The following is a 25,598-nucleotide window of genomic DNA, read 5'->3' as shown; positions in this document are numbered from 1 at the left end:
TGCAGTTCAAGACCTGAGTATAGTCAATGAGAACTATTTTTGAAAAATGGATTTGTCAAGAGGGCTAAGTCACAGTCTCTTACTTAAGGATCACTATTCTGAATAACAAACAACAACAACAAAATGCATATGACTTTAGCAGGCTAGCCCTCTAAGCAGAGGCGTAGTGGGGGTTGGGGTTTACAAGGGAGCGCGATGCCCCGGGAGCCACCCTCGGATGGAGGGGGGGGGGGGCGCCACACGCAGCCTGTATTTGTAAGTGATGTTCATGGAAAATGGAAGGGAGGTGCGCCCAAAAAGTACCTATCCCCGTGCGCACGTTTTGCTCACTACCCCTCTGCATGTAAGTCACATTAATATCTTAGGGCCTGCATAAAGGCCACTATACTATACGTGGACGCGTCATTGGTGGTGCCCAAACATTCTTTGCACAGCATAATTAAGTCTCAAAATGAAGCGACGTACTGTTTTCGCGAGAACATCTACATTCAAAGAGTTCCTATGATACAGATAATTTTACAAAGCCTACCCGTTGAACTGCTATACCATCGTTCTGTTGGTGGCCAGTTCTACGGTAACAAAACATTACAGCCATAAGAAGTCTTGCTGAACACGAAGATTTAGAAATATTGCGTTATAGACGCCAGGAGAACAAATCTGAAGCTCAGAATGAAGGAAAACGCTTGGTGCCAATTTAAAGTTTCGGCACCGACCCCGATGTTTAAGCTTACAGACAGATTCTTCACTATCAAAGAGGCTGGGGGCGAACGTATTTGATCTAAATTGTATTTGTATAGGCCAATGTTTAAGAAGCACTCTGCTTTAACTCGTAACTCGCTCTTTCAAACAACGTTATTAAGTGTCCACATTTGGATGACACTGTGTTCTGTCAAATATTCTACATGTTTCTGAAGTACCTTCAAAGTTGAAGAAATTCTACTTCCTAGTCCAAACCTCCCGCTGGACGACGGGGGGGGGGGGGGGGTGTGTGTGTGGCAGTTGGCAGGATGTGAACCCGGGACCATCGAGACGACCGACAGTTCAGATTGCCCGACCAGGCAGCCTTCCCTCCCTTTCCACCCCCCCCCCCCCCCAACTATTTTATAAATTGTAATGAAATATGTAAAGATGCCGGCATGTTAGAGTAAAATGAGATTAGAGAACATCTAGGCTTCCAGAGGTTTCAAGTTTTAGAAAGATATTTTGCCCACATGAATTTTTTAAACCAGATATTACATATTTTTAAAACCAACGACTTGGCAGAGTTTAATTCATAGATTGACTAGATCAGCGGTTCTCAACCTTTTAAGTTCGGTGACCCCTTTTAACAATCCCCCAATCTGCCTCGACCCCCACTCACCCACACACACACAGCAATAGAAGAATTGACAAAAACAATCCATATTTTCGATGGTCTTAGGCGACCCTTAGCAAATCGCCAATCGACCCCCAAAGGGGTCACGACCCACAGGTTGAGAACCACTGGACTAGATTGACACACGAAATAATTTTATAATGAAGTAACGCCTGTAATATATAGAGATAAGATATAACACGCTGGTCTGGAAACGGAGTGAGATTTTAGCGCTGTAAAAAGAAGGGGTGGGTAAGGTTACCTCCCCTTGGAGACATCTAAGAGCAAAGAATGAAAGCAGTCAACTGAAGTCATTTCATCAAGTTCAGCTGATCAATAACGCCCTTGTTTTCAAGATGTAGTATCAGTTAAACGAAAGTGGGAACAAACTGACGAGATCGGATTGGATAGATACTAAAATGTAAAAGCCTTAAACAGATGGCGTGAAGTGTCGCAAAGAGTCATTAGTGGTGACCATACACGAGATAAAGTGAACGAAGGAAAGAACACCAAACAAGACACTTCGGTGATGGCCCACACACACACAGAGTAGGCCCCCCCACACACAGAGTAGGCCCAACTAAAACCTCTTGAGTTACACATACAAACGATCGCATTTTCATAGCAACCTATTACTAACATGAAATGTGTACTGCTTCCCCCCCCCCCCCATCCCTTTACACATTATCATTGTTTACGTACGTACAGACTAAATTTATGAATGAAAAGCTATTAGTTGCGTTACGCTATAGGCTAGACTTGAGAAGACCATCTATGACGTGCATGATGTCCACTTTACCTTGCTTTGAAAAGCTCTTTCTTAACATATGAACTACTCACTCAAGATTAGAAATTCACACTCTCAAATTACGAATGGCGGGACATGTGCAGTGGGGTTACTAGTGGCTGCGGTACCCAACAGGTGACACCCACGTAGATTTTGTTTTTTTCTGGTTAAAGCAAATAGCCGAAATTTTGAGAAACTATGGGAACTAGATTACATTTTTTTTTGTTCATGTAAAATCTGTAACAAATGTCCAGTGACAGATTGACAAAGTGTAACTACCTTGTGATCGATTCTTGCACTTATATAGAAACCTCTAGGCGGCCTCTCATTACTATACACGTGCCCGTGAAAACGTGCGGCCACCTGGTAATCAATTCACTCACAGGGAGCCAAAAGTCATTTCATCATACAGAGAAAGTTGAACTCAAGGTCGTCCAAGTCGAATGTGGCATCTCATCTTTTTGGAAGATCTGAACTCCGTGGGCACCAAACTGGAAGAGGCTATAGATTTGACCAGTGACCGATCTCTGTAGAGTTGCCTCCCTATGACCCGAACGGCGCGAAGTAGGCCTATCTAGGACGATCTAGAAACTGGAAGAGGCTATAGATTTCACCAGTGACCGATCTCTGTAGAGTTGCCTCCCTATGACCCGAACGGCGCGAAGTAGGCCTATCTAGGACGATCTAGAAACTGGAAGAGGCTATAGATTTCACCAGTGACCGATCTCTGTAGAGTTGCCTCCCTATTACCCGAACGGCGCGAAGTATCTAGGTCAATCTAGGAGATCTAGAAACTGTGTGTCTTGCTTCCTCTGGATAAATAACCACTTTTTTTTTTTCTCTCACTTTTGTTACTCGTTAGTATATAGCTCATACCAACTAGTACAACTAAACTGATGTAGGCTTGTTATGTTTTAAATGTACAACTTGAAATATACTTTGAACAAACTTCTTGATTTAAAAAAAAATTAATTTAACTCTCAACACTATACACAGATTGAACTTGAATGTAGATGTATGCAGACACAAGTACAATGATCATTAAAACAAGCTCTAACTGACTTGCCATTGCTTTCAAGTACCGAACGACACGGGGTATTGACGACAGCGATGTTTTGGTGTTTGAATAGTATTTCATCTTTCAAAATGTGCAGGATATGAATATTGTAGAATATTTGCCAATCTCCTTCGTATATTTAATGGTGTGCATATGAAGCTTGGTCCTCAACTCGTCTTCAGAAAAAGTGTTTAAGTCGACAAGCATTTTCGAGGCACATTAAACAAAAGAGAGAGAGAGAGACTCTAACTAGTCTTAGAGACAGCCCTTCATCTCAAAGTACACTCTATAAACAAAATAGCGTTCCTTGTTGGCGTGAACGTAGACGTACAGTGAAAAGTTATTTCCCCTGACAAAAAAAAAAGTCGTTTTTACAGCCTGTGATTAATGAACATGATTCCTCAATGAAATAGTAAGCCCAGTTTTCCCTTTGCAACTTCTTGTGTGACTAAAGAGGCCAATCCTTGATACACATCTGGAATCGCAGGATGGGCATATGTGATCACCAGGCGCCGTTGCATTATCACTCTTCTTTCTGCTTCTGTAGCGAATGGCATCAGCAATCCGTGACCCTTCCTTTATGCTCGCTCTCCATGTAGATCTATCCAGTGCTACTTTTTCCCAGCTGCTAGTGTCGATTTTGAAGAGCTTCATGTCGCGTTTGCATACATCCGTATAACGTAAACGTGGGCGACCAGCGGCTCTCCAGCCTTCTGTTAGATCGCCATACAGAATGTCATGTGGAAGTCGACCTACTGGCATTCTACGAACGTGGCCAAGCCAGCCAAGGCGTCTGCTGCTGATAGCAAAGCGGATGTCCTGGCATCTTGCTCTTCGTAGCAGTTCCTCATTGGTTATCCTATCTTGCCACCTTATTTTAAAGATCCGCCTTAGGCATCGGAGGTAGAAGACATTCAGCTTTTTTTCCTGCCATGCCATATATATATTTGGTCCTTTTTAACTTGCGGGAGACAACGAAGCAACACCCCATAGATATTAAAAAGCGAAAATTGAGATTAGGATTCTGTAATAACATGGGAGAACTGAGCTCGGGGGAAAGGCGTGGCCCTACTCTATTGGGGTTTACAGGAATACCTAGTAAGGAATATGTTTTTAAGGCTTTGTTTCCTTTCTGTCCTCCTTTGGACTTGCGAGTGTCTGGTAGCCCTAATGAATGTTTCACATTGAATGACTGAAGAACGTGAGTTCAACATTTTACGTCTTCTATCTGTCCCACAAAAGTAACGATATCTGGGCCATGGTTCATGAGTCCACAAGGGGCAACAACTGCGATAAAGCTATCCTGCATATAACAAAATAATTACAAAAGTAAGGTTGACCTAATTCTTTGTATTAAATGAAAAATAAATGTGGTCTAAAAAAACCCACTTATACGCTTTATATCAAAACGTTTTGATAAACGTAAAATGTATTAATATTTTTTTATAATCTTGACAAGCAATAGCTATGAATAGATCAAAGCAGATTACCTATTTTTAGTTTCAAGGGCGTCATCCAATCAAATTGAAGCTCTATTTTTAACTCACAAGTGAAACTAATATAAATAAAACTAGGTTAGGATACACTAGCAACACATCCAGTGATAAGCCGCGCGGGTCTTACAATCGCAAATCATTGAGATATCTAATGATGTTCATAGACCACTGCAACAAAATGAAGAAGTTCTTAGCCTGCTGTACTCAACAAGGTAAGAAGATATACATCTAGGGGTTGAATGTTCTGTACTAAATGATGTCATAACTCTAAAATCTACACATAGACTCTGCGCTCAATTAACATGAAATAAATTCATATTTGTACTTTTAATCTTATCTACCGATGATTCTAAAACTAACATCTCTATACAATCTCATGTCGACCTACGGCGGTATCTTATACTTGAAGCCTATAACAGTATACCTGAAATGCTTAGACGTAGGATTTAATAGTATATAATAATAATCTAAAAACATGTTTTGTAGGCTATGTTATAAGCCCTAGTGCTATAGGCCTAAACATAGGCTACTTTAGAAAGCTTGCGAAAGAAGACATATAGGCTTAGTCTTAAACTGGTGTAGACACTTAAGGCCCATCTCTATTATTCTTTATTCAACACTTGTACCTTATGACCAAAAGGGACCTATGCATTAGAGTCTATATCTAAATATAGCCTACACAGTAAGAGACAACCCGTGGTGTCTATACATTAAGGCCAATCAAGTTAGACTTTACAACCCGTAAGGGTTGTCCTCCCTGTTCTTTTAGCCGCATTACAGCAGCACAAGTTACCTATCCGGGGCCAATTTCTAGAGCAAGATAAAGGGATCATGGGTGGCCCTTGCGTCATAGTCCCTCTTGTTGGTGTGATCCAAAGGAATGCTTCCTATTACTTTTGGCCCCAACTCAGTCGCAGAAGCTGCTGTTGGAAATTAACTATGATGCTCCCAAAAGGGGCTTCACTCCTGATTTTACCTCGAGGTTGTCTCCTGAAGCCCGCAAAGCAGCAGGGGCTTGAAGTCAGAGTACCCTTCTAGATGCATTGCCTTACTAGGCTGAAGAGCTCCATCTGCCCGAACCTCTTAGCTTTGAAGCGTCAGGTATCCGCATTTCCCCCTTCACTTATTAGTTAGAGCACTTTTGATGGGCTTAGTATCTAAGCCACACGAGCAGGCCCGGTTCTGAACTTATAATTGTCAGAGGCTATTTGAGACGCATTACGCAACATACACAAGAAAATTAATATAGGCCCTATCAGTCCAAACTTGCCACGCTTTAATGTAAGCCTAACTGTTTTTAGGACCATTTCTACTATAGTCTCGCTAAGAAATGAGACTTGTCAGATACAGACGATATGTCACACAAGAAAAAGAGAAACTTAGCCTAGGGTTATTCATAAATAACCCAACACAAAGTGTCTTTTGAAACGCGCTATTTAGATGATGATCTAACACTAGGTCTATGCCTAACTATAGAAAAAGGTCTTTTTTTTCCCTTTGAGTGTCAGACCTATTTTGGAATAACTATTAAATCAATTGTTGTCTGCCTGTAGAACACGAAGATAAAAGAGAGGGACGAAGGCTGCGCAGAAAGATGGTGATCGTTGGAGACGGTGCCTGCGGCAAGACCGCCCTAGTGACCAGGATGGCTACCGGAAGCTTTGTGGACATTGGCTACATCCCAACAGTGTTTGAGACGGACATGATTGAAGTGAATACGGGCAGGGAGACAGTTGATCTGGTCATATTTGATACAGCGGGTAAGTTGGATCACTTAACCTCTCAAACTGAAATGTATGCACGCTGTGAGCACGCGCCTTGGAATCAGATCGAGGCTTGATCTAACACGTGTGCCACTTAGCTCTACGTGTGCCACTTAGCTCTACGTGTGCCACTTAGCTCTACGAATGCTTGTATTTTGATATGTTGGTAAAATGTTTTGTAAAATGTTCGACATGTTTCGGATGTTCCTTCAGAGTTGAAGATAGTTTACTTCCTAGTCCAAACCTCCCGCCGGACGACGGGGATGGTAACGGGCAGGGTATGAACCCGGGACCATCGAGACGTCCGAAAGATGATCCAGCGCGTATACCGCACGACCAGGACCAGGCAGCCAAAATATATTTGTCTATATATGATTGAACTGAAAGGTGACGAGGGTGCTGAGCTAATTGTTCGCAAGAAATAACCAAGTCTTTAGCATCAATAAATAGAAAGATCTCATTCATAGACAATATACATTTACATCTTTTAAAAGTCAATTTTTTTTTTAAACTATTGATTTTAAAAAGTTGATTTAGGCCTACTAACTAAATAAAGCAGCAATAATTATAAAAGGCTTACAAAACGTAGCTATGGTAGGCCCTATTAAAGTTAACCGTCAGCCATAGATCAAAAGGTGTGAAACGGGTACTTTACTTTTTGTTTGTTATCATATTAATGGGGAATATTGTACAATATCGTACAGGAGAATAATTTAAGGAAAGCATGAATAAAACTTATATTCATGTATGATCTAGAGTTTCATAAGTTCTATTTTTAATCTATTTCCTAACAGGACAAGAAGACTATGATCGTCTGAGGCCATTCTCTTACAGCGATGTGGACGTGGTTCTCATCTGTTTTTCTTTGGCCGACTCTGACACGCTGTTAAATGTCATGTCCAACTGGGTTCCAGAAATTCGTTATTACTGCAAGGACGCGCCCATCATTCTAGTTGGCAACAAGAAAGACCTTCGGGACCCGGAACTCTCTACTTCATGCAAGAGCTCAACGCATTCACTCCTGGCCGATTCCCCAGCTGCAGAGTCCGCAGCCGTGCAGGAGACAAGCGCAGCTAGGCCAACGTCAGTTTTCGAAGACCTGAGCAGGCCAGTCTACAAGGTCAATGCTCCGGTGAAGCACAGCGAGGGCGCCTTGATTGCAGGGAGGATCGGCGCCATGGCCTACTTTGAAACGTCTGCCCTGAAGGGCGATAATGTGGAAGAGTTACTGCTGGCCACAACCAAAGCAGCAGTGTTGGGTATCAAAAAGTCCAGGAAATACAGACCATTTACTGATACACTTAGGAGCTGGAAATCTGTACAGGCTTTGAGGGGAAAGAACAGCTGATAGGATAAATCTTCAGGCTTTGATGGGAAAGAGCAGCTGATAGGATAAATCTGTAGGCTACAGGCTTTGAGGGAAGAAAACAGCAGATAAGACAAATCTGTACATGGTTTGAGGGGAAACAGTAAAAGATTTTACAAACTATTGAAAGACCCGAAGCTTGTTTTCTCAGCTAAAGAGTTGGTAGGAGCAAACAGGTCAAGCTCGGGCTTACACAGAAATGAAATTATGACCTGAAGACAGTCTCAACATACTGCCTCACAAATGTAAGCCATGTTTTGTTACGTTTGTTACAAACTACATTACATTGATGATCTTTGAAAGAAAAGTGATTGTGTAATACAGTATTAAACTGGCATTTCTATTCATCACTTAATCACAAGAGAATACAATATGGCGAATTCACAAATTGATATCTTCATGTACTCCTTATCATGTTGGAGAGTTCAGATATTTTCAAACTCGTTTTTTTTTTATGTAACAGGTTGTTTGGGGTGTATTGTTTAAGTATGGGTGGAATCCTACACATGAATACATTGGATGGAAAAAGAGACATTAAACAGAAGAGACATTTATCCAGTGTTAACTAGGGTTGTGATCTTATAAAACAAGGGCAATAATTGAGTGAGCAAGCTTGGATTTCCTATACAGCTTTAAAAAAATGACTTGCAAACAATAGTGACTTCGACTTTCACGGGTTATTTTATTTTACATTTTAAACTAATTTTTAAAATAAATTTGATTTACAAGTTACAAACCAACACTCTACAATATAGGGTAAACTGTTTTTATTTATATATTTATATGCTTTAATATAGGGTGAACTGCTTTTATTTATAACACATGGAAATTATAGGTTTCAAAATTGGGTAACATTTCTTATATGGCCAGAAGTTATATCTCATGAGATGAAAACCTCTTGCTTAATGCATGGATGAGAATGAGAAACATCTTGAGAATTGTTTACAAAACCACATGAGACTCTATCATAATGTATAGGTATAGAATGTTCTGTAAGTAATGTGTATTTATTTATATATATATATAGTGCAGTTACATCAGATGGGCGCGACCCTGATCTTGTCTCATTTTCTCCGTTGGGAATTTTTGCTTTGTACTAATATTAGTCCTGTGTCCAAGTGATCAAAAATTTTATTAAATTAAGGATTTGTTCAATATTCTGAGATTGAAGTCTATGGCGTTTGGTGTTGTGCTAATTGATGCAAAGTCTCATTGTATTATACAATGCCAATTGTTGAAATACTAAGTTTAGTCTAAGGATTCCTTTCACTCTTCTCATTTTCTCTTTTGTTATCAGTTGGTTTAGTTTAGGGGCACAAGCTTTTTATAAAACATTGTTACTTCAAAAAAATAAAGTGATACGAAATGTATGCCTGTTAGATTTATAAATCAATTTTTTTTATTTGTCTTTTATTCATGTTTTAAATATGGTGGAGCCATGGTGAATACATCACACTTATCTCAGGTATATTAACTGTATTAAATGCAATATCTTTGTGATCACATCAATTACTCAGTACTTTTTTTTTTTTTGTGTGGTTTTATTTATCTGATGCAATAGAGTTATCTATTTATATATTTTATTTGCTAATGTTCATTCAAAAATTGTATTAACTGTGATATAATTTATTACATGTAAACAATAAACTATTAAAGATTTTATTTTTTGTGAACAATTGAGCTGCATTTCATTTTTAAAAATTATTTAAACCATTTTTGTTATAAATTATTATTAAATATACGTATACATTTCACATTTCATTTCCTTTACTAATAGAATCCATGAAATAAACTTAGTTTTAAAAAAATCTTTTTAAGAAACCATCAGACAATGATAATTAACTTTTATATCTTAGCTAAAACTATATTTTTAAACAGTGTACATAATGTAACCCACAATAGAAACATGATAAAATATAAGCCTTAGAAGAGATTGGAGCATGCTGTAAGTATGAAAGATGTGTTATAAAAAAGGCAGTTTAAAAAAAAAACACTTACATTTGGTAGAAACATTGTTATCTGGAATAAATTATCATACACATTGTCTGTGATCATCTCATACATTTTCTCTACATCCAGCTGAGGGAAGCTAACATTCTCAGATCCTGTGCAGGAAAAACAAACTTTGAATCTCAAAAAAAAAAGTTTAAAAAAAATTGATCTTAACAAATAATTGAGAAGAAAGATGAGTTATAAAAAAGCAGTTTCAAAAAAATAAAAATGCCATGAAATGAAGAAATAAATAGACATTAACATTTTTAAATTAAAATCTCTAAAAAAAGAAAATTCACAAATTTGGTTTAAATAGATTTATAAACACTGTGAGAAGATAAATCTGTAATAAAAGCCTATATTCTGATATGGTCATATCAACCTAGTAAGATAGTTGAAAAGTTTATACAAAGCCTCTTATTTAAATTTGTACCACCCGGTAAAATAAATAATTTGGCAAAATTTAAGTCACTGGTTAATATGCATGCATAGGATGTAATCATCTTCTTTTTTTAAAGTAACATCTGTATTGTATAAGGTAAGATAAGATAATTCTTCCAATGTTGCATCACCTGCATATATAAAAATGGTGAACCGTGACAAAAAAAACTTACGTGAATAATGTGTGCATATTTTCAGGACATTGGACGCAGTCAGGGGATCCCCTTCACTTTCTTTATGCCGCTGTCCCAGGAGACATCTCTGACCCAACACTGGGTCATTGCAGAGGTCAAAACTGTTGCAGGTGAATGTTGGGTTTGAGAGACATGATGCAGCGCAGTCAGCAGGCGTATTGACATAGACATAGTTAGCTGAATCATTCATACCCACATCCATCACCCTAGAAAACTGAGCTGAAAAAAAGATTATGTTCATGGATGAGAATGTTACATGTCATTAAGTCCTTCCTCACCCATACATAGTTTTGTTTTTGGTCTCGTATCATTTTGTCATTCAGTTTTCTAATTTTAAAACAAAAAAAAGTAGCACAATGCTATTTTAAAATTGTTTTTGCATGTTTCGAATATTTCTTCAGAGTTGGAAGATTATTACATCCTAGCCCAAACTTCCTGTAGGATAACAGAGAGAGCTGAGCTGGAGCTTGAGATCATCTAGACTACACTTCATAGCGCAAACCTCAAGACCAGGAACTAATTCTCTAAGGCAGCTTACATCTTCAAATGTAGTTCAATCACATGCAACTCAATCATTGCTAGTATTATCTATGAGCAACCCCCTCCCAAACAAAAAAGAATTAACTTGATGATAGTTTATATAGGCCTAAGCAGTCATAATAACATTTTTTTTAAATATCCCCACCAGGGAATGGAACTCATGCTAGTGACCAATCTAAGTGGATGAAAATTACCTCCCCAGGTACCAAACAGAACAGGATGACCCAAGTCTAAGTAAACAAATCTTCAGATAGCAAAATATCTTGTGGTATTAGAGCAGAGTTGCCTGAATCAGCCAGGAAAACAGACAACTGGGCAGAGTTTAAGCCATTGATTAACATGCATGACTAGATTAACCCATGGCTGTAATCATCTTCTTTTTTGAAGTAATGTCCGTTTTTTATAAGAAAAGATAAGACATTACAATCTGTCAGCTTTGTAACTATCTTCCATCTTCAACACAGATAACTTTAAACATAAATCCTTTCTTAACATTAAACTTCATACCATTAATAATTTCACAGAGATAGATTGTCTCATCACTTTCTACCACTGAAGAGGTTTGAGCTATAGCATGCTTATACTTTGAAAAACAAATATATTATCAAAAGAACCTGGGCAATGTGTCTCAGCCTCCCCCACTCAGGTGGACAGGGTCATTAAAGGAGATGATTAGGCCAATAGGCAAGAAAAAACAGAACCCTCTGTTGGGGTGCCTAAGGGATGAATCCATTGCACTGGTGCGGATGGAAGAAAGCCACAACAAATATGTCACTATTCACAAACCGCTCCTTGCAGGGCTACTTTTATGGCAGACACCTGCATAGCTGATGCAGTACAGAGAAGGAATGTGGAGTTTTTCTGGTGTGCTCTGCCTTTGGCCTCAATTCTACTCCAATCATTGGAAATAGGCCTGTATCTCAGTGACATAACTAGCCAGTATTGTCTCTGGAATGGTTGTTACACATCACTATACTTAAGCTACAAAATAAAATTGTGAACTGCTATGTTCTGGTGTGTCAAACTGGCTTAGAGTCAGAATGTGGGTGTGTACTGTGTTGTTATGAACTGTTTTGTCATTCTTGTTTAATAAAGTCTTTGAAAGAGATGTTTTCTGAGTTTTCTATGTAAGGATACTACACTGTCGAAGCAGGACGTTTTGGCACAGCCGTTTTGGCACAGCCGTTTTGGCATATGGGACGTTTTGACATGAAATGTTTTGGTCACATAATTTACGTTCATTGTATTATTTCTTTGAAAATAATCATACATATCTTTGTTTTGTATGCCTGTTTGTGTCGAACATATTTTTCATGTACAGAACAATAGATACTTTTGTGCGTTATTTTTGGTAATTAAGTTTGCTATTTATATATTGTTAAATCACTAATATTACACACAAGACCAGGCTGCTATCCATACTTCACAGTATGCATGCATGAAATAGGCAAAGATATTAAGACTTTTTTTTCATTGGGTGGGGGTGGGTGGGGGGGGGGGGGTGGGGGGGGGGGAAGAGTAGAATGTATACTTTGTTTATCTTGGTATAATATAGTGAAAAATCTGTTTATTATACATTTTTAAACACATTTTTAAGTGAAAAACATAAGCAGTTTTTGTACATTATATAATAAGCTATTTGAGTAATTATTTTTTATATCTGCTAACAAAACTTTTATTATGTGAACTATTAGAAGTCCATTAATCAATGTGACTTATGATTTACTGCATGTAAATGTGTGTTTTTGTTTCACATCATTTTCTTTAATTAACCTTAGGCCGCTCTCAGAATTTGTGTTTTAGTTTCATATCATTTTCTTTAATTAACCTTGGGCCGCTCTCGGAATTTAAGATTAAGTTCATAAATTCGCACCTAGGGATCTCAAGAAGAGTGCTAGAAACAGATTATCGTCTTACCCATGAGAGAGGGAAGGGGTGGAGGAAAGAGTATATACAAGGAGTGAAATGTGCCCAGAAGAGAAGGGGCGGGATAGGTGTCACAGGTAATGACCAGTCTGAAAGAGATGATCGCCAGACGCATGACGCCAACGACCAGTGCTCGGTGCTGGTTTTGTCTTCACTTTTTTTACTTAACCTGCGTCTAGGGGAGACGTCACCCAAATCACCCCTAATCCTAACCCAATTAATCAAAATAAATCTTTTAAGAGTATCTTAGCTTGTTCAGATATAAAACTAATGTCAATTCATTTTTTTAAAATGTCTTTTGGAAAGAAATCGAAGAAGGCCCTCCAGTGCCCTTAGCAGAACTCACATATAGTTAAAGGGGAGGGGACAGCATGTCATTACCATTCAGGAATCTGACTTATTATATATTCATGAAATAAGCAAAACCTTTATTTTAAAAAATTAAAACATTCGCTGGACGGTGTTAGAATTCATACTATACATACAATATTATAGTAGAGTGAAATAAACATTGTTATAAAAACTACGTGCTTATTAAATTATCATGAAATTATATCTCGCGCCAAAACGTCTCCGCCAAAACATCACGTACCACTACGCTGTTTACAAACATTATCTTTTGGCACTGTGGTGAATTGAGTGGTGACAGTAGTGCACAAAGCAGTATATTATGTATTTTCTTTTAGACGAAAATTTTGAATTTACCAAAAGGAGGTATTGATCCCAGGGCAGTAGCTTTGATGTAGACACTAGTGTCATCATAAGTGACTGAAGCTTGCTGGAATCTAATAGGTGAAGACATGGTGATCTCAGACATCAGAACAATTGCATCATTCAGGAAACTGGTAGAAGCCTGGTCCAGGATAGGATGGTACGGTTCTGAAGAAAAATTAAATTTTATCCTTGCAATCATGTCTATATATATTCTGTATTTTTAAAACATTAAAACATTGTGACCTTTAGGCTTAGAAAATAAAATGCTCTTACTCAATTCCTAGGATTCATAAACTGCTTTAAAAGCACATACACAGACTTTCTTAAATCTCTCTCCACCTATTTAACATTCTGTTTGGTTTATCTATAAATCTCAGGAAAAACATTAGAGGTGCCCCACGAAAATGCTTTAAAGACCAGTTTAGCGCCAACTTGCTTTAACTGACATAGAAGAAAAGAGCACCTGGTTGCAGGCGGCCTCAGAACGAGACAGCTGGAAGTCGCTTACAAAGGCAGCGGTATGCAAATTTGAGACCAAAAGAAAATCCGCTGCTAAGGACTGAAGTAGATGGCGAAAAGAAAATCTATAAATCGACCATGGTTATGCCTGTGCTAAATGTGGCGAAATATGTAGGTCACAGCTGGGGATGCATAGCCATAGGAAATACTGCATTCCTTATTAATTTTTGGACTTGAAGACAAGCCTTATAATTATTATTATAGAGAGAAAAAAAAGGATAATTTTGATCCCAGTCAATGATTGATTTATATGATATATATATATATATTAATAAGATTGCTTTACATTTCTTTATTTATATATATTTATACATTGCTTTACAGCAGAGAAATTCATTTGACTTTTCAAGTAGCCAATACATAAACATTTGAACTTAGTACATTCATCATGTACCTATACATTTGATAAGTTAAACAATATGTAATTACTTACGATTTTTAAAAATAATAATGAAACTTTGTTTCTCTTTGGGATCAATACAAGGTGATGTGTCGTAAAAGTTGACAGTGTAATGCTGATCATTGAAGTCGTAGAAATTGGTCGTTATAAAAGAACCAGTCTGTAAATAAAAAAAAAAAATTATTTATAGAAAATTTCTAGTTGCACTTACGCCATTTGTTTTAATAGTGATAAGAATCAATGATTGATGGTTGTCAATGTTATTATTTTTTCTACAATATAATAATAAATGTTATCTATTAATATCTCATTATACTATTAGCTATTTAACGTACAGTAATATCTTGAATCTCTAGCATGACTGGCTGGTTGCGAGTGATGTCTGTACTATCAGGAGCAACATAATCCCAGCCATCCTGAGAGAAAAGTAATGGTGACTTGTATTAATGAAAGTTCAAAGCATTATTAGAATTACTTTGTGTTTACAACACTTCATTTTGAAGACATAAAGGTATCCAAATAGTTAACGGAAACAAAAACATTAATGTAGTTTTTTTTGGATGAATCAGGAGAACTCTGTCTAGATGTACTTTAAAAGGATTTTGTGATCCTTGTATTCCTGCCATCAGGGCCGGTCTTAGCAATTGCGGGGCCCTATGCGAAACAGATTGCACGGGGCCTAGTCTGGGTAGGGATAAGTACAATGTCAAAATTAAGATTATTTTAGTTAGAAAATACTTTCGTCTTTGCAATAAATTTTTAATAAATGAAAGCTCGCAATGCTGTTTTTATTTATTGGCACCCCAAAAATATACAATATCTTCCATTTTTTAGGAGATTTTAATAATTTCAGGAGATTTCCAGGGATTTTTCGTATATTTTGCCTTTTGCAAACCCTGTTATTATTTATAAGTTATAATGATTTAATTTAATAATTTACACTTAAAATTAGCACGGGGCCTATAAAAGAGTGGGGCCCACTGCGATCGCATAGGTTGCAGTGGGCTAAGACCGGCCCTGCTTGCCATATCAAAAAGCTAACTTCCTTTCACCTACACTGCCTGAGAAAAATTCATGTGAATTTTTTTGAGCACATAACAGAGATATATAAATCCTACAGTTGTCACAGATGAACAGTATCCACGTCACAGCTAAAGGTCCCAATTACAATGGTCAGGACAAATAATCGATATGCCTGAAAATTGCATTCCAAACTGATATCTTTATGGGGAGCTGTGTGCCAGAAAACTCTCAGGTGGTCAACACAAGCATTACAAAGACACTTTTAAGAGCTACCTCAAGGTATGGGAAAGGCTCTTAATTGCTCCTCAGCATAGCAAGTAAGAAAATTGTCCATCATCAGAGAACGTAGATCTAAAAAAAAAAAAGACTGAGAAAAGAAGCAGACATAATTCCAGCAGATAACGACTACTGATGCCATGTATGTGGCCAGCTTTTTAAAGCCATTAGAGAATCCCTAAGCATGGGCTTAGCTTTTGTGCAAATATGACATATGGTTCAAGTATAATTTCAAGTACTGACTTTTAGATTATGTTTATACATTAATAGATGTATCAAGTTACTTACAGACTGAAAATAGAACTTGAATACACTTGAAGAAGATATGTTGTAAGCACCAATTTTAAAATCCTTGCGTCTAGATTCAAACACATCACAAAGTATTCCTCTCACTGTTTTCTGTAAGAAAGAACATTTAAAAATCCTACGATGTAGTTAAATATAACAAATCAAAGAATTCAAAGAAATTTCAATGCATAATTAAATAAAATCTATTTCAAATTAGATTTAGATATTCAATAATCTTATAAATTACAGATTTTCTTTTAGAAGAGAAGATAGTTATATCCTACAGGTATCCATGTGTTTATCTATATGTGCATGTTAGTTAGAGACTTAAACTCTGATAGGTCACTAGTTTTCCTGGCTGATTCAGGCAACCTGTTCCATTTTCTAATGGCACTAGGGAAGAAGGAGCACTTGCATGAATCAGTTGAAGCATATAGAAAGTCCTAGCATATGGCACTGATTGGTTTCAGTCTCATACATTGCTAAATTAAACATAAAACCCTCTGTAACACTATGGTTTGGTAGAGAATCACGAGAAATGTAAAATATATATTCATGGGGTACCAGTTGGTCACATGATTAGACAGACCACATGGGAGGAGTCCACCCCATGATTTGTTAGAAGACAGACGTGTCTTGTATTTTAAGATAAAAGTATTGAGAACTATGTATGTGATAATTTTCCAAGGATTATAGTCTATTCTATGTGAAGTGATTTGTGCTATTTGTGATGGCTGAAGTTGCCAATTTATGTTATGAAGTATTTGTGTAATAAAAACCATGTCTGCTAACTCTGAAGTCTGTTAATAAATCTACATGTAGTGTCTTAGAACTTAGTAGATAAAGTGGTACACATGCACAACATAAAATTTAGTGCATGTACAAAGATATTTAATCAATAAAACAAGAACCATTCATCAATACCAGAAGAGGTATTTACAGCACACCAATCCAGTAACACCAATAGAAAGTTGGGTGTTACACCCTCAGGGGTCATTGATTTTTTTTTTCTAATATTAATTTTTACATTCTTTGGATGTAATTCTATGTTATAACCTACCTCACCAACATAGATGTATGAATCATCTAAATAAAACATGCTCTGTGGAGATTTCAATGACACAATCAAGCTGCCATCTTGAGTGGACTGTCCAGTGACCACATCAAAACTTCCTTGTGCAATCGGCTTGATGAAACATTGTTTGGTCACTTCATTGATCTGGTAGGCCACACCTGGCGATAAGTAAGAACACAAAGTTACATAGCAGGAGATACAATCATTCCTCATTGTTTTAAGTACAACTAAACTGTTGAAGAGATGCAAGCAAAGCAGTTCAGCTTCAAACTGCTTCTTTAATTAGCTATCTTCTTAGAGATTTTATTTCTTGTGCCTGTAAAACCCTATGGACAATCTTTTTCACCCACATAATAATGACTATGCCTTTGTTTCCAAAGATTAAGGATGAGTGCAGTGTTTCACATGGTTATCAAACCCATCTGTGGCCTGCATATTTATCCACATCTGATGCAGACAAAGCTGTCATCTGCCAGTGGTCTATTTAAGTTTTGTTTACGTCTTCTGTGCATTATATTTTTTTAAAGCTATTATATAGCATACTTTCATGCTTTTAGCATGCTCAGAGGGCTATTGTCCAATCTATTCTATATGGGATTTCCTCTGGGCCTCAAATGAGTGTCCTGTGCTCTCCAACTGTCTCTTTCTGAGGTTATCCACTGCCAAATATTTTTTTCTATGCCAATGAGGGCAAAATAGCACCTGAGTTGATCTTTATAGCACTTTCAGATGTGTGTGTGTTGGGTGGTGGTGTGCTTAACTGGATGTCGGAGGAAAACAATCTTGGTCTTGGGTTTTGTCCAAATGTTTACATTTATGTCCAACACCTGCCGTAGGCATAGGCAAACTAGGCAGCCGCCTAGGGCCACCGATTGGTGGGAGCACAGGACTCAATATTTTGTTAGAGAAAGAATGACTTGTGCTCAATGTTATTGTCAGAGTACACTAGCTTGACTAGGTTTGAAATAAATTGTGTCATTATATTTTTTCTATGTTTAATTTTATTTTTCTATTTCATTTGCGGGAGCCAACAAATTCACTTCACCTAGGGCCTTCAATTACCTAAGGCTGGCCTTGATCCCATGGATTTACAGACTTAATAGAGTTGGTTTTGACCGGTTTACCTTGTGCCTACAAGAATAACTTAAGAGATTCATTCATAGTCCAAATGATGGATATAGTCAGGCCCACACAAGCGGCACTGTCAGCGGATGGTCTGGAGACTCATATCAGTATCAGTGCTGCTTACTCTGTCTTCCAATGAAATATTTAAGAAACGGAGAAGACAGCACAAGAGGAATGAGCTTCATGTATGCTCTTGCTTCACATTTGCAGACTAACTTCTATCATATAAGACTGTTCTTTTATTCTAACAAACTCAATTATTCCATATTAAATTTTTTTAACAATATTGTGAATGAATTACAAAACTAAGTAATTTGACTATAATTGAAAGAACACATTTATAACAAATGTCCCCGGGAGATAACAAGCAAATACCAAGCTTCTAAAATCTTCTTGTGCATAATTCTTGTCCAACTCACACATTTGTCTCTCCACTGTAACAGAGCTGGAAATGTATGCTCTTGCTTCACATTTGCAGACTAACTTCTATCATATAAGACTGTTCTTTTATTCTTACAAACTCAATTATTCCATATTAATTTTTTTTAACAATATTGTGAATGAATTACAAAACTAAGTAATTTGACTATAATTGAAAGAACACATTTATAACAAATGTCCCCGGGAGATAACAAGCAAATACCAAGCTTCTAAAATCTTCTTGTGCATAATTCTTGTCCAACTCACACATTTGTCTCTCCACTGTAACAGAGCTGGAAATGTATGCTCTTGCTTCACATTTGCAGACTAACTTCTATCATATAAGACTGTTCTTTTATTCTAACAAACTCAATTATTCCATATTAAATTTTTTTAACAATATTGTGAATGAATTACAAAACTAAGTAATTTGACTATAATTGAAAGAACACATTTATAACAAATGTCCCCGGGAGATAACAAGCAAATACCAAGCTTCTAAAATCTTCTTGTGCATAATTCTTGTCCAACTCACACATTTGTCTCTCCACTGTAACAGAGCTGGAAATGCATGGACACATGAACTAAATTATCTGAAGTGATGAGTTGAACCTGACTCACCTGTGACAAAGTCATGAATATATGTAGTCATAACTGGTGTGGAGCTGTATGCATCTCTAGTGTCGTAGCGAACTATGTCCATCATGCTGTCATACCAGACCTTCAGAAATAAGTTGTCAAGTAAAATCAACATTTTAGAGAAAATGAGACTATCCTGCATTCTAGCATCAAAGTGACTTCACTTACAAATGTCTCAACAACTCTGTTGAGCTGAGGTAAAACTGTTTCCAGTCGGTATGAGAACTGTGTGGGCAGCATGGGCAAAGTTTTATTTTTTAATGGCTGACCTGGAAGTAGTTTAGAGAAAGAGATACTTACACCAACATCAATTAAATATATTATCAAATTAACAAAAAGTAAATGTGTAATACTTTTTAGAAAATAATGAAGTTATCCATATTATTCTGCCTGGTTGAGAGTATGCTTGAACTTAGCTTGGCTTGGCTACCTTTGAAGGGGGCTCGAGGTTCCACGCCCAACTCGAGCAGAGTTGTATTTACTGAGCGCCTAAAGGCAGCATGGAAAACCTTCTCCCAGATACCCCCTCTCCCACTGGTACACAAATGAGATTGGACCATAGTGCTCTAAGTATGCCATAAGCATGAAAGTAGCGCTATATAAAAGCTATAATATATATTTAGGCCTATATATATATAAAACAATCTGATTTTGACCTAGTTTCCACATGACAACAAAAATATGTAAGCATACCCTTAATCTTGTGACTCTAGATCTGTGACAAATTAACAAAAAGTAAATGTGTAATACTTTTTAGAAAATAATGAAGTTATCCATATTATTCTGCCTGGTTGAGAGTATGCTTGAACTTAGCTTGGCTTGGCTACCTTTGAAGGGGGCTCGAGGTTCCACGCCCAACTCGAGCAGAGTTGTATTTACTGAGCGCCTAAAGGCAGCATGGAAAACCTTCTCCCAGATACCCCCTCTCCCACTGGTACACAAATGAGATTGGACCATAGTGCTCTAAGTATGCCATAAGCATGAAAGTAGCGCTATATAAAAGCTATAATATATATTTAGGCCTATATATATATAAAACAATCTGATTTTGACCTAGTTTCCACATGACAACAAAAATATGTAAGCATACCCTTAATCTTGTGACTCTAGATCTGTGACAAATGTTACTCCATGACAATAAGACTCATTATTTCATAGTATATTTCATTTGTAAGCCTATTAAATTTATTAAAGTTATGTATGAAAAGTGTGCCAAAAGCGGTTAGCAGAAAATCTCCCAATGTGCACAAAGGCTTTTGTTGATTGATGAACAATGCCATTCCAGACAAAAACTGACTATTTTGTAGCACTAAAAATACCTTAAAAACAAATTCTTAATTAAACCCTTTTAATTTTAACTTTTACCAGTCAGTCCATTCTGTCTGTTCAGCACCTATATGCTTCACATTCTCCATTTGTTAGTGCACTCAGAAATTAAAGTGTGCCACTGCTTTTTTGTTTCAAGCCAGCAGTATCATTAGGCACAAGCCCTGATTGTTAGGCAGATTTCTTTCTTTTTTATAAATATTTTAGCTACAGAAGTAGAAAATGTTATCTTTATGACATGTGCATCTTGAATATAAGCATGTTTTCTCGATGCACACATGTGCACTGCCATTATTTAGTTGTATTTGTTATCCTGATAGATGTGTATACTTCACTTAAGTTGCAATTTAGTTGCATTTGTTATCCTGATAGGTGTGTATACTTCACTTAAGTTGCAATTTAGTTGTATTTGTTATCCTGATAGGTGTGTATACTTCACTTAAGTTGCAATTTAGTTGCATTTGTTATCCTGATAGGTGTGTATACTTCACTTAAGTTGCAATTTAGTTGCATTTGTTATCCTGATAGGTGTGTATACTTCACTTAAGTTGCAATTTAGTTGCATTTGTTATCCTGATAGGTGTGTATACTTCACTTAAGTTGCAATTTAGTTGCATTTGTTATCCTGATAGGTGTGTATACTTCACTTAAGTTGCAATTTAGTTGCATTTGTTATCCTGATAGGTGTGTATACTTCACTTAAGTTGCAATTTAGTTGCATTTGTTATCCTGATAGGTGTGTATACTTCACTTAAGTTGCAATTTAGTTGCATTTGTTATCCTGATAGGTGTGTATACTTCACTTAAGTTGCAATTTAGTTGCATTTGTTATCCTGATAGGTGTGTATACTTCACTTAAGTTGCAATTTAGTTGTATTTGTTATCCAGATAGGTGTGTATACTTCACTTAAGTTGCAATTTAGTTGTATTTGTTATCCAGATAGGTGTGTATACTTCACTTAAGTTGCAATTTAGTTGTATTTGTTATCCAGATAGGTGTGTATACTTCACTTAAGTTGCAATTTAGTTGTATTTGTTATCCAGATAGGTGTGTATACTTCACTTAAGTTGCAATTTAGTTGCATTTGTTGTACAGATAGATGTGTATACTTCACTTAAGTTGCAATTTAGTTGCATTTGTTGTACAGATAGATGTGTATACTTCACTTAAGTTGCAATTTAGTTGTATTTGTTGTACAGATAGATGTGTATACTTCACTTAAGTTGCAATTTAGTTGTATTTGTTGTACAGATAGATGTGTATACTTCACTTAAGTTGCAATTTAGTTGTATTTGTTGTACAGATAGATGTGTATACTTCACTTAAGTTGCAATTTAGTTGCATTTGTTGTACAGATAGATGTGTATACTTCACTTAAGTTGCAATTTAGTTGTATTTGTTATCCAGATAGGTGTGTATACTTCACTTAAGTTGCAATTTAGTTGTATTTGTTGTACAGATAGATGTGTATACTTCACTTAAGTTGCAATTTAGTTGCATTTGTTGTACAGATAGATGTGTATACTTCACTTAAGTTGCAATTTAGTTGTATTTGTTATACAGATAGATGTGTATACTTTACTTTGACTTTTCCCATCCTTCTAGTAAACCGATGAGTTAATTGCGATGTAACTAGCAAACATTCTCAGGAATTATCTAGATGAGTGGTTTTAGCCATGGGTTTTCTATGTAACCTGCCCAGAATGGTAACATCATGGTTGCGAGGCAGTATGGATATTACCAAGGCATTTGTCCTCAGTTTCAGCTCACATTCTAAGTTGTCAATGTGCGGGAAGTAATCTAGTGTGGGTCATAACTTAAGTAACATATCTGGTTGTTCAGTAATGCCATCTTGCTGTGTGAGAGGCTGACTAAAGGCTTCCTAAAGCAAACTAAGGCCCTAGCCAGATCAGTTAATTATACTTTTTATGAAATAACAAAAGACATTATTATACAAAGCAAACCAGATTGATGAATAAATTAAAATATAAATTACAATGTTGATATTAATTTTTTCTAAAAAATTGAAAAAAAAAAAATTACCTGATAAAATCTTAACATTTATGGCTTTTTGAGGTTCATTATCCTAAACATAAACAGCAGTAATGTTAATAAACTGAGATTCTATTAATTTATTAAAAAACAAAATACTATATCTCAAGCATAGCTAAAAAGCTAAAATTAACATCACATACATTATACTAGAGAAATGGAATATATATATATTGATATAAACATAGACAACAATCTTCTCATATTTCCTGACTTTGGTAAAGTGTATTATTGTATTGAGCTTGCTAATTTATCATTCATAAATATAAATATAGGCCTATATGTATTTATATGAATGAATTAATTAAATTGAAGACTGTAAAAGCAATTCACTCAAAGCAGAAGAGATTCAAATGCCCCCTCATTGCTCTCTCTCTTCCACATTGACAACTTACCCCCATAGAAAAGTTAGGAATCATAACAATGAACTTTCCAGCAGCTACAGCCTGGGCTAGACTATTGAAAGCTTCTCTTATAAATGGCTCTCTCACACCTGTTCCTACAATAGTACCTGGAACACAAGGTTAGAACTATTAGAGATGTCAAAGTCCTATTTGAATTTACGAGTAGCATTAGAACAATTTCTTCTACCAATTTACAATAATGAATGACCTCTTTTCTAAACATTATCTGTCGTATGAGAAATGAAAATAAAGGAAAAATTACTTTCCCATCAATTTATAAAGACTATGTCTATGGGCACTGTTCTTGACAATGGAGGGCTGCCTGGTTGGGTGATATGCACTCTGGACTATTGTCTCAATAGTTTTGGGTTCAAACCCCACTTACCACCATCCCCCACTTTCCATCATGTGTTTTAATATAGGATGTAATAATCTTCAATTCTGAAGGAGCATCTAAAACATTTAAAATTAAATAAACAATCAGGAGATCATTAGTAAAATACTTTTTAAAAAAATTAACTCTTTCTCTTTTAATTGACGATGCCAACGTTGATTTGATTTTTATTGTAAGCAGTCACTATAGAGTTATTATAAAGTAGTTGAGACTTGTACCAGTTACTAAGTTATTACTACATTTGTCAAGTATGTCTATAAAGGTTTATTACTGATTATTCTTGGATTGTGTATCACATTTCCTATGTGGTGTTATTATTGTGCATATTAGACATATTATTTGTGTCTGCTACATCAAGAGTTATTTCCTCATTCATGAGAGAGAGGTATGAATGTGCAAGTATTCATCCTGATAATGCCTACAATATATAACATTATAATCTCATCTAAAATAATGTAGTGACAGTTGCCTTCCCATAATTAGTAAAAAAAAATGTAACATTGTCAGAAGAAGTCTATTTGTATCCCTGCAATTGCACAGTAGTCTAGTCTCATGACAGGAGTGTTATCTTATATAATACAGACGTTACTTCAAAAAAGAAGATGATTACGTCCTACACATCATGCATTTAGTCATGCATATTAACCAATGACTTAAATTCTGCCAAGTCACTGATTTTCCTGGATAGCTCAGGCAACCCATTCCATGCTCTAATAGCACTAGGGAAGAAGGAGCATTTGTACAAATTTGTCCTAGCATATGGGATGAGGAACATGCCTTTATCTTTGTGTCTTTCTGGGTATTTTATAAAATTTTGTTTTTGTATTTGAAGATTATGGTTCAGTGTTTTATGTATAATTGCTACTTTACTTTTGAGTCTTCTGTCCTGAAGGCTTTCTAAATTTAGTGATTTTACTAAAGGTGTTACTCTTTAATGTGAATATTCGTTTGTTATGAATCTCACTGCTCTATTTTGTGTCTGTTCTAAGTTTCTTAATGTTTTCTTGAGTTGAGGGGTCCCAAACGGAGGATGCATATTCTAGTATTGGCCTAACCAAGGTTAAATAGTTAGGACTCCACTTACGTGAGAAAGCATCACATTGGGTGGCATTTACTAAGACATCAGTTGTTGGAACACGTTTTTGAAGAAGCCTATCCAACAATGTTAACAGAAAGAAAAACAACAACAGTAAAACAACAGCCGAAGACTACTTAACAACAAGAGGTGATAACTAAAAGCATTAATGTTAGTAATGCACATTATTATTATATTCTGCAGAAACCAAAAAAAAAGCTTTGCACAATCTAAATCAGTCGATTATAGACATAAGTATATGTGAAGATCCTCGATAATATCTCTGTCGAAGTTGTCTTAATTTGCATAAAATAAATAAATTCACAAAACGTCCAATGAGCCTTAATTGATGTTCGTATCAATTAATTGGTAATTGTACTCTTAAAAAATTCTATCACAGTGATAGTCACATTTTTATATAGATGCTAAATTAAGACATATATTATTTGAAAAGAACAATACATTATTCTAAGATAAATGATAAATAAATTCATAAGAGTTATGGCCTGAGTGGCTTTGACCACTTGTTTGCTGAGAGCATAAAACTAAAGGCAGCATGAAAAGTTTCCCCCAGATACCCTCTTATAAAATATTGACGTTACTTCCTACGCTACCCTCTACACCCATATGTCTGTAAAAGAGACTGGTCCATTGAGTACTGAGCAATACATATATACATCATAAACATTTTTACTAAGTGACTTGCACTGAGATTTTGGTTATAATATCTTAAAGATTCAACCAATACGTCAACATCACTCTCTTGCCCTTAAGCCTGCTGTTTTCCAGTAGCAAGATAGTGTGAAGTTGTCCAGGTTGAGTTTGGGTTCAGTGTATGACCAAGGACTTTCTACACTTCTTGTCCTGCTCTTCAACGCTCAATAGTGCTTGTGATGGTGATTGACTATCTGTCCATTTAGTCGAGTCTAGACTTCATCATCAAGTTTGACA

General features: G+C 36.3%; 2 protein-coding genes across 3 annotated transcripts in view; one reads left to right on the top strand and one right to left on the bottom strand.

Annotated features, from left to right (window-relative positions):
• Window positions 1-25,598, bottom strand: part of LOC106058780 (uncharacterized) — a 57,988-nt gene that overhangs the window by 10,498 nt on the left and 21,892 nt on the right. For both annotated transcript variants that reach the window (XM_056029396.1, XM_056029397.1), the window contains exons 15-26: window positions 24,657-24,724; window positions 23,170-23,285; window positions 22,766-22,808; window positions 19,564-19,664; window positions 19,378-19,477; window positions 17,197-17,369; window positions 16,137-16,247; window positions 14,885-14,965; window positions 14,583-14,709; window positions 13,622-13,795; window positions 10,430-10,669; window positions 9,822-9,928 (exon numbers count right to left, since the gene is read on the bottom strand). In XM_056029396.1, coding sequence (XP_055885371.1) covers window positions 9,822-9,928; window positions 10,430-10,669; window positions 13,622-13,795; window positions 14,583-14,709; window positions 14,885-14,965; window positions 16,137-16,247; window positions 17,197-17,369; window positions 19,378-19,477; window positions 19,564-19,664; window positions 22,766-22,808; window positions 23,170-23,285; window positions 24,657-24,724 — 1,441 coding nt within the window. The remainder of the gene's footprint in view (window positions 1-9,821; window positions 9,929-10,429; window positions 10,670-13,621; window positions 13,796-14,582; window positions 14,710-14,884; window positions 14,966-16,136; window positions 16,248-17,196; window positions 17,370-19,377; window positions 19,478-19,563; window positions 19,665-22,765; window positions 22,809-23,169; window positions 23,286-24,656; window positions 24,725-25,598) is intronic.
• LOC106077072 (ras-like GTP-binding protein rhoA) lies at window positions 4,800-8,046 on the top strand. The gene is made up of 3 exons (XM_013237859.2): window positions 4,800-4,906; window positions 6,248-6,454; window positions 7,252-8,046. The coding sequence occupies exons 1-3, from the start codon at window positions 4,846-4,848 to the stop codon at window positions 7,803-7,805; spliced, it is 822 nt and encodes a 273-aa protein (XP_013093313.2). The 5' UTR covers window positions 4,800-4,845; the 3' UTR covers window positions 7,806-8,046.

The sequence above is a fragment of the Biomphalaria glabrata genome, chromosome 5, assembly GCF_947242115.1.
Source record: "Biomphalaria glabrata chromosome 5, xgBioGlab47.1, whole genome shotgun sequence".
Taxonomy (NCBI): domain Eukaryota; kingdom Metazoa; phylum Mollusca; class Gastropoda; family Planorbidae; genus Biomphalaria; species Biomphalaria glabrata.
The sequence above is the reverse complement of the archived record's forward strand: the minus strand, read 5'-3'. Positions and strand labels throughout refer to the sequence as shown.

Bases quoted from the DNA above. Each gene is read 5' to 3' on its own strand.
- LOC106077072 (XM_013237859.2), top strand. From the start codon at position 4,846: ATGATGTTCATAGACCACTGCAACAAAATGAAGAAGTTCTTAGCCTGC. The intron at 4,907-6,247 runs GTAAGAAGATAT...GTCTGCCTGTAG, and splicing joins AGCCTGCTGTACTCAACAAG to AACACGAAGATAAAAGAGAG. The intron at 6,455-7,251 runs GTAAGTTGGATC...ATTTCCTAACAG, and splicing joins GGTCATATTTGATACAGCGG to GACAAGAAGACTATGATCGT.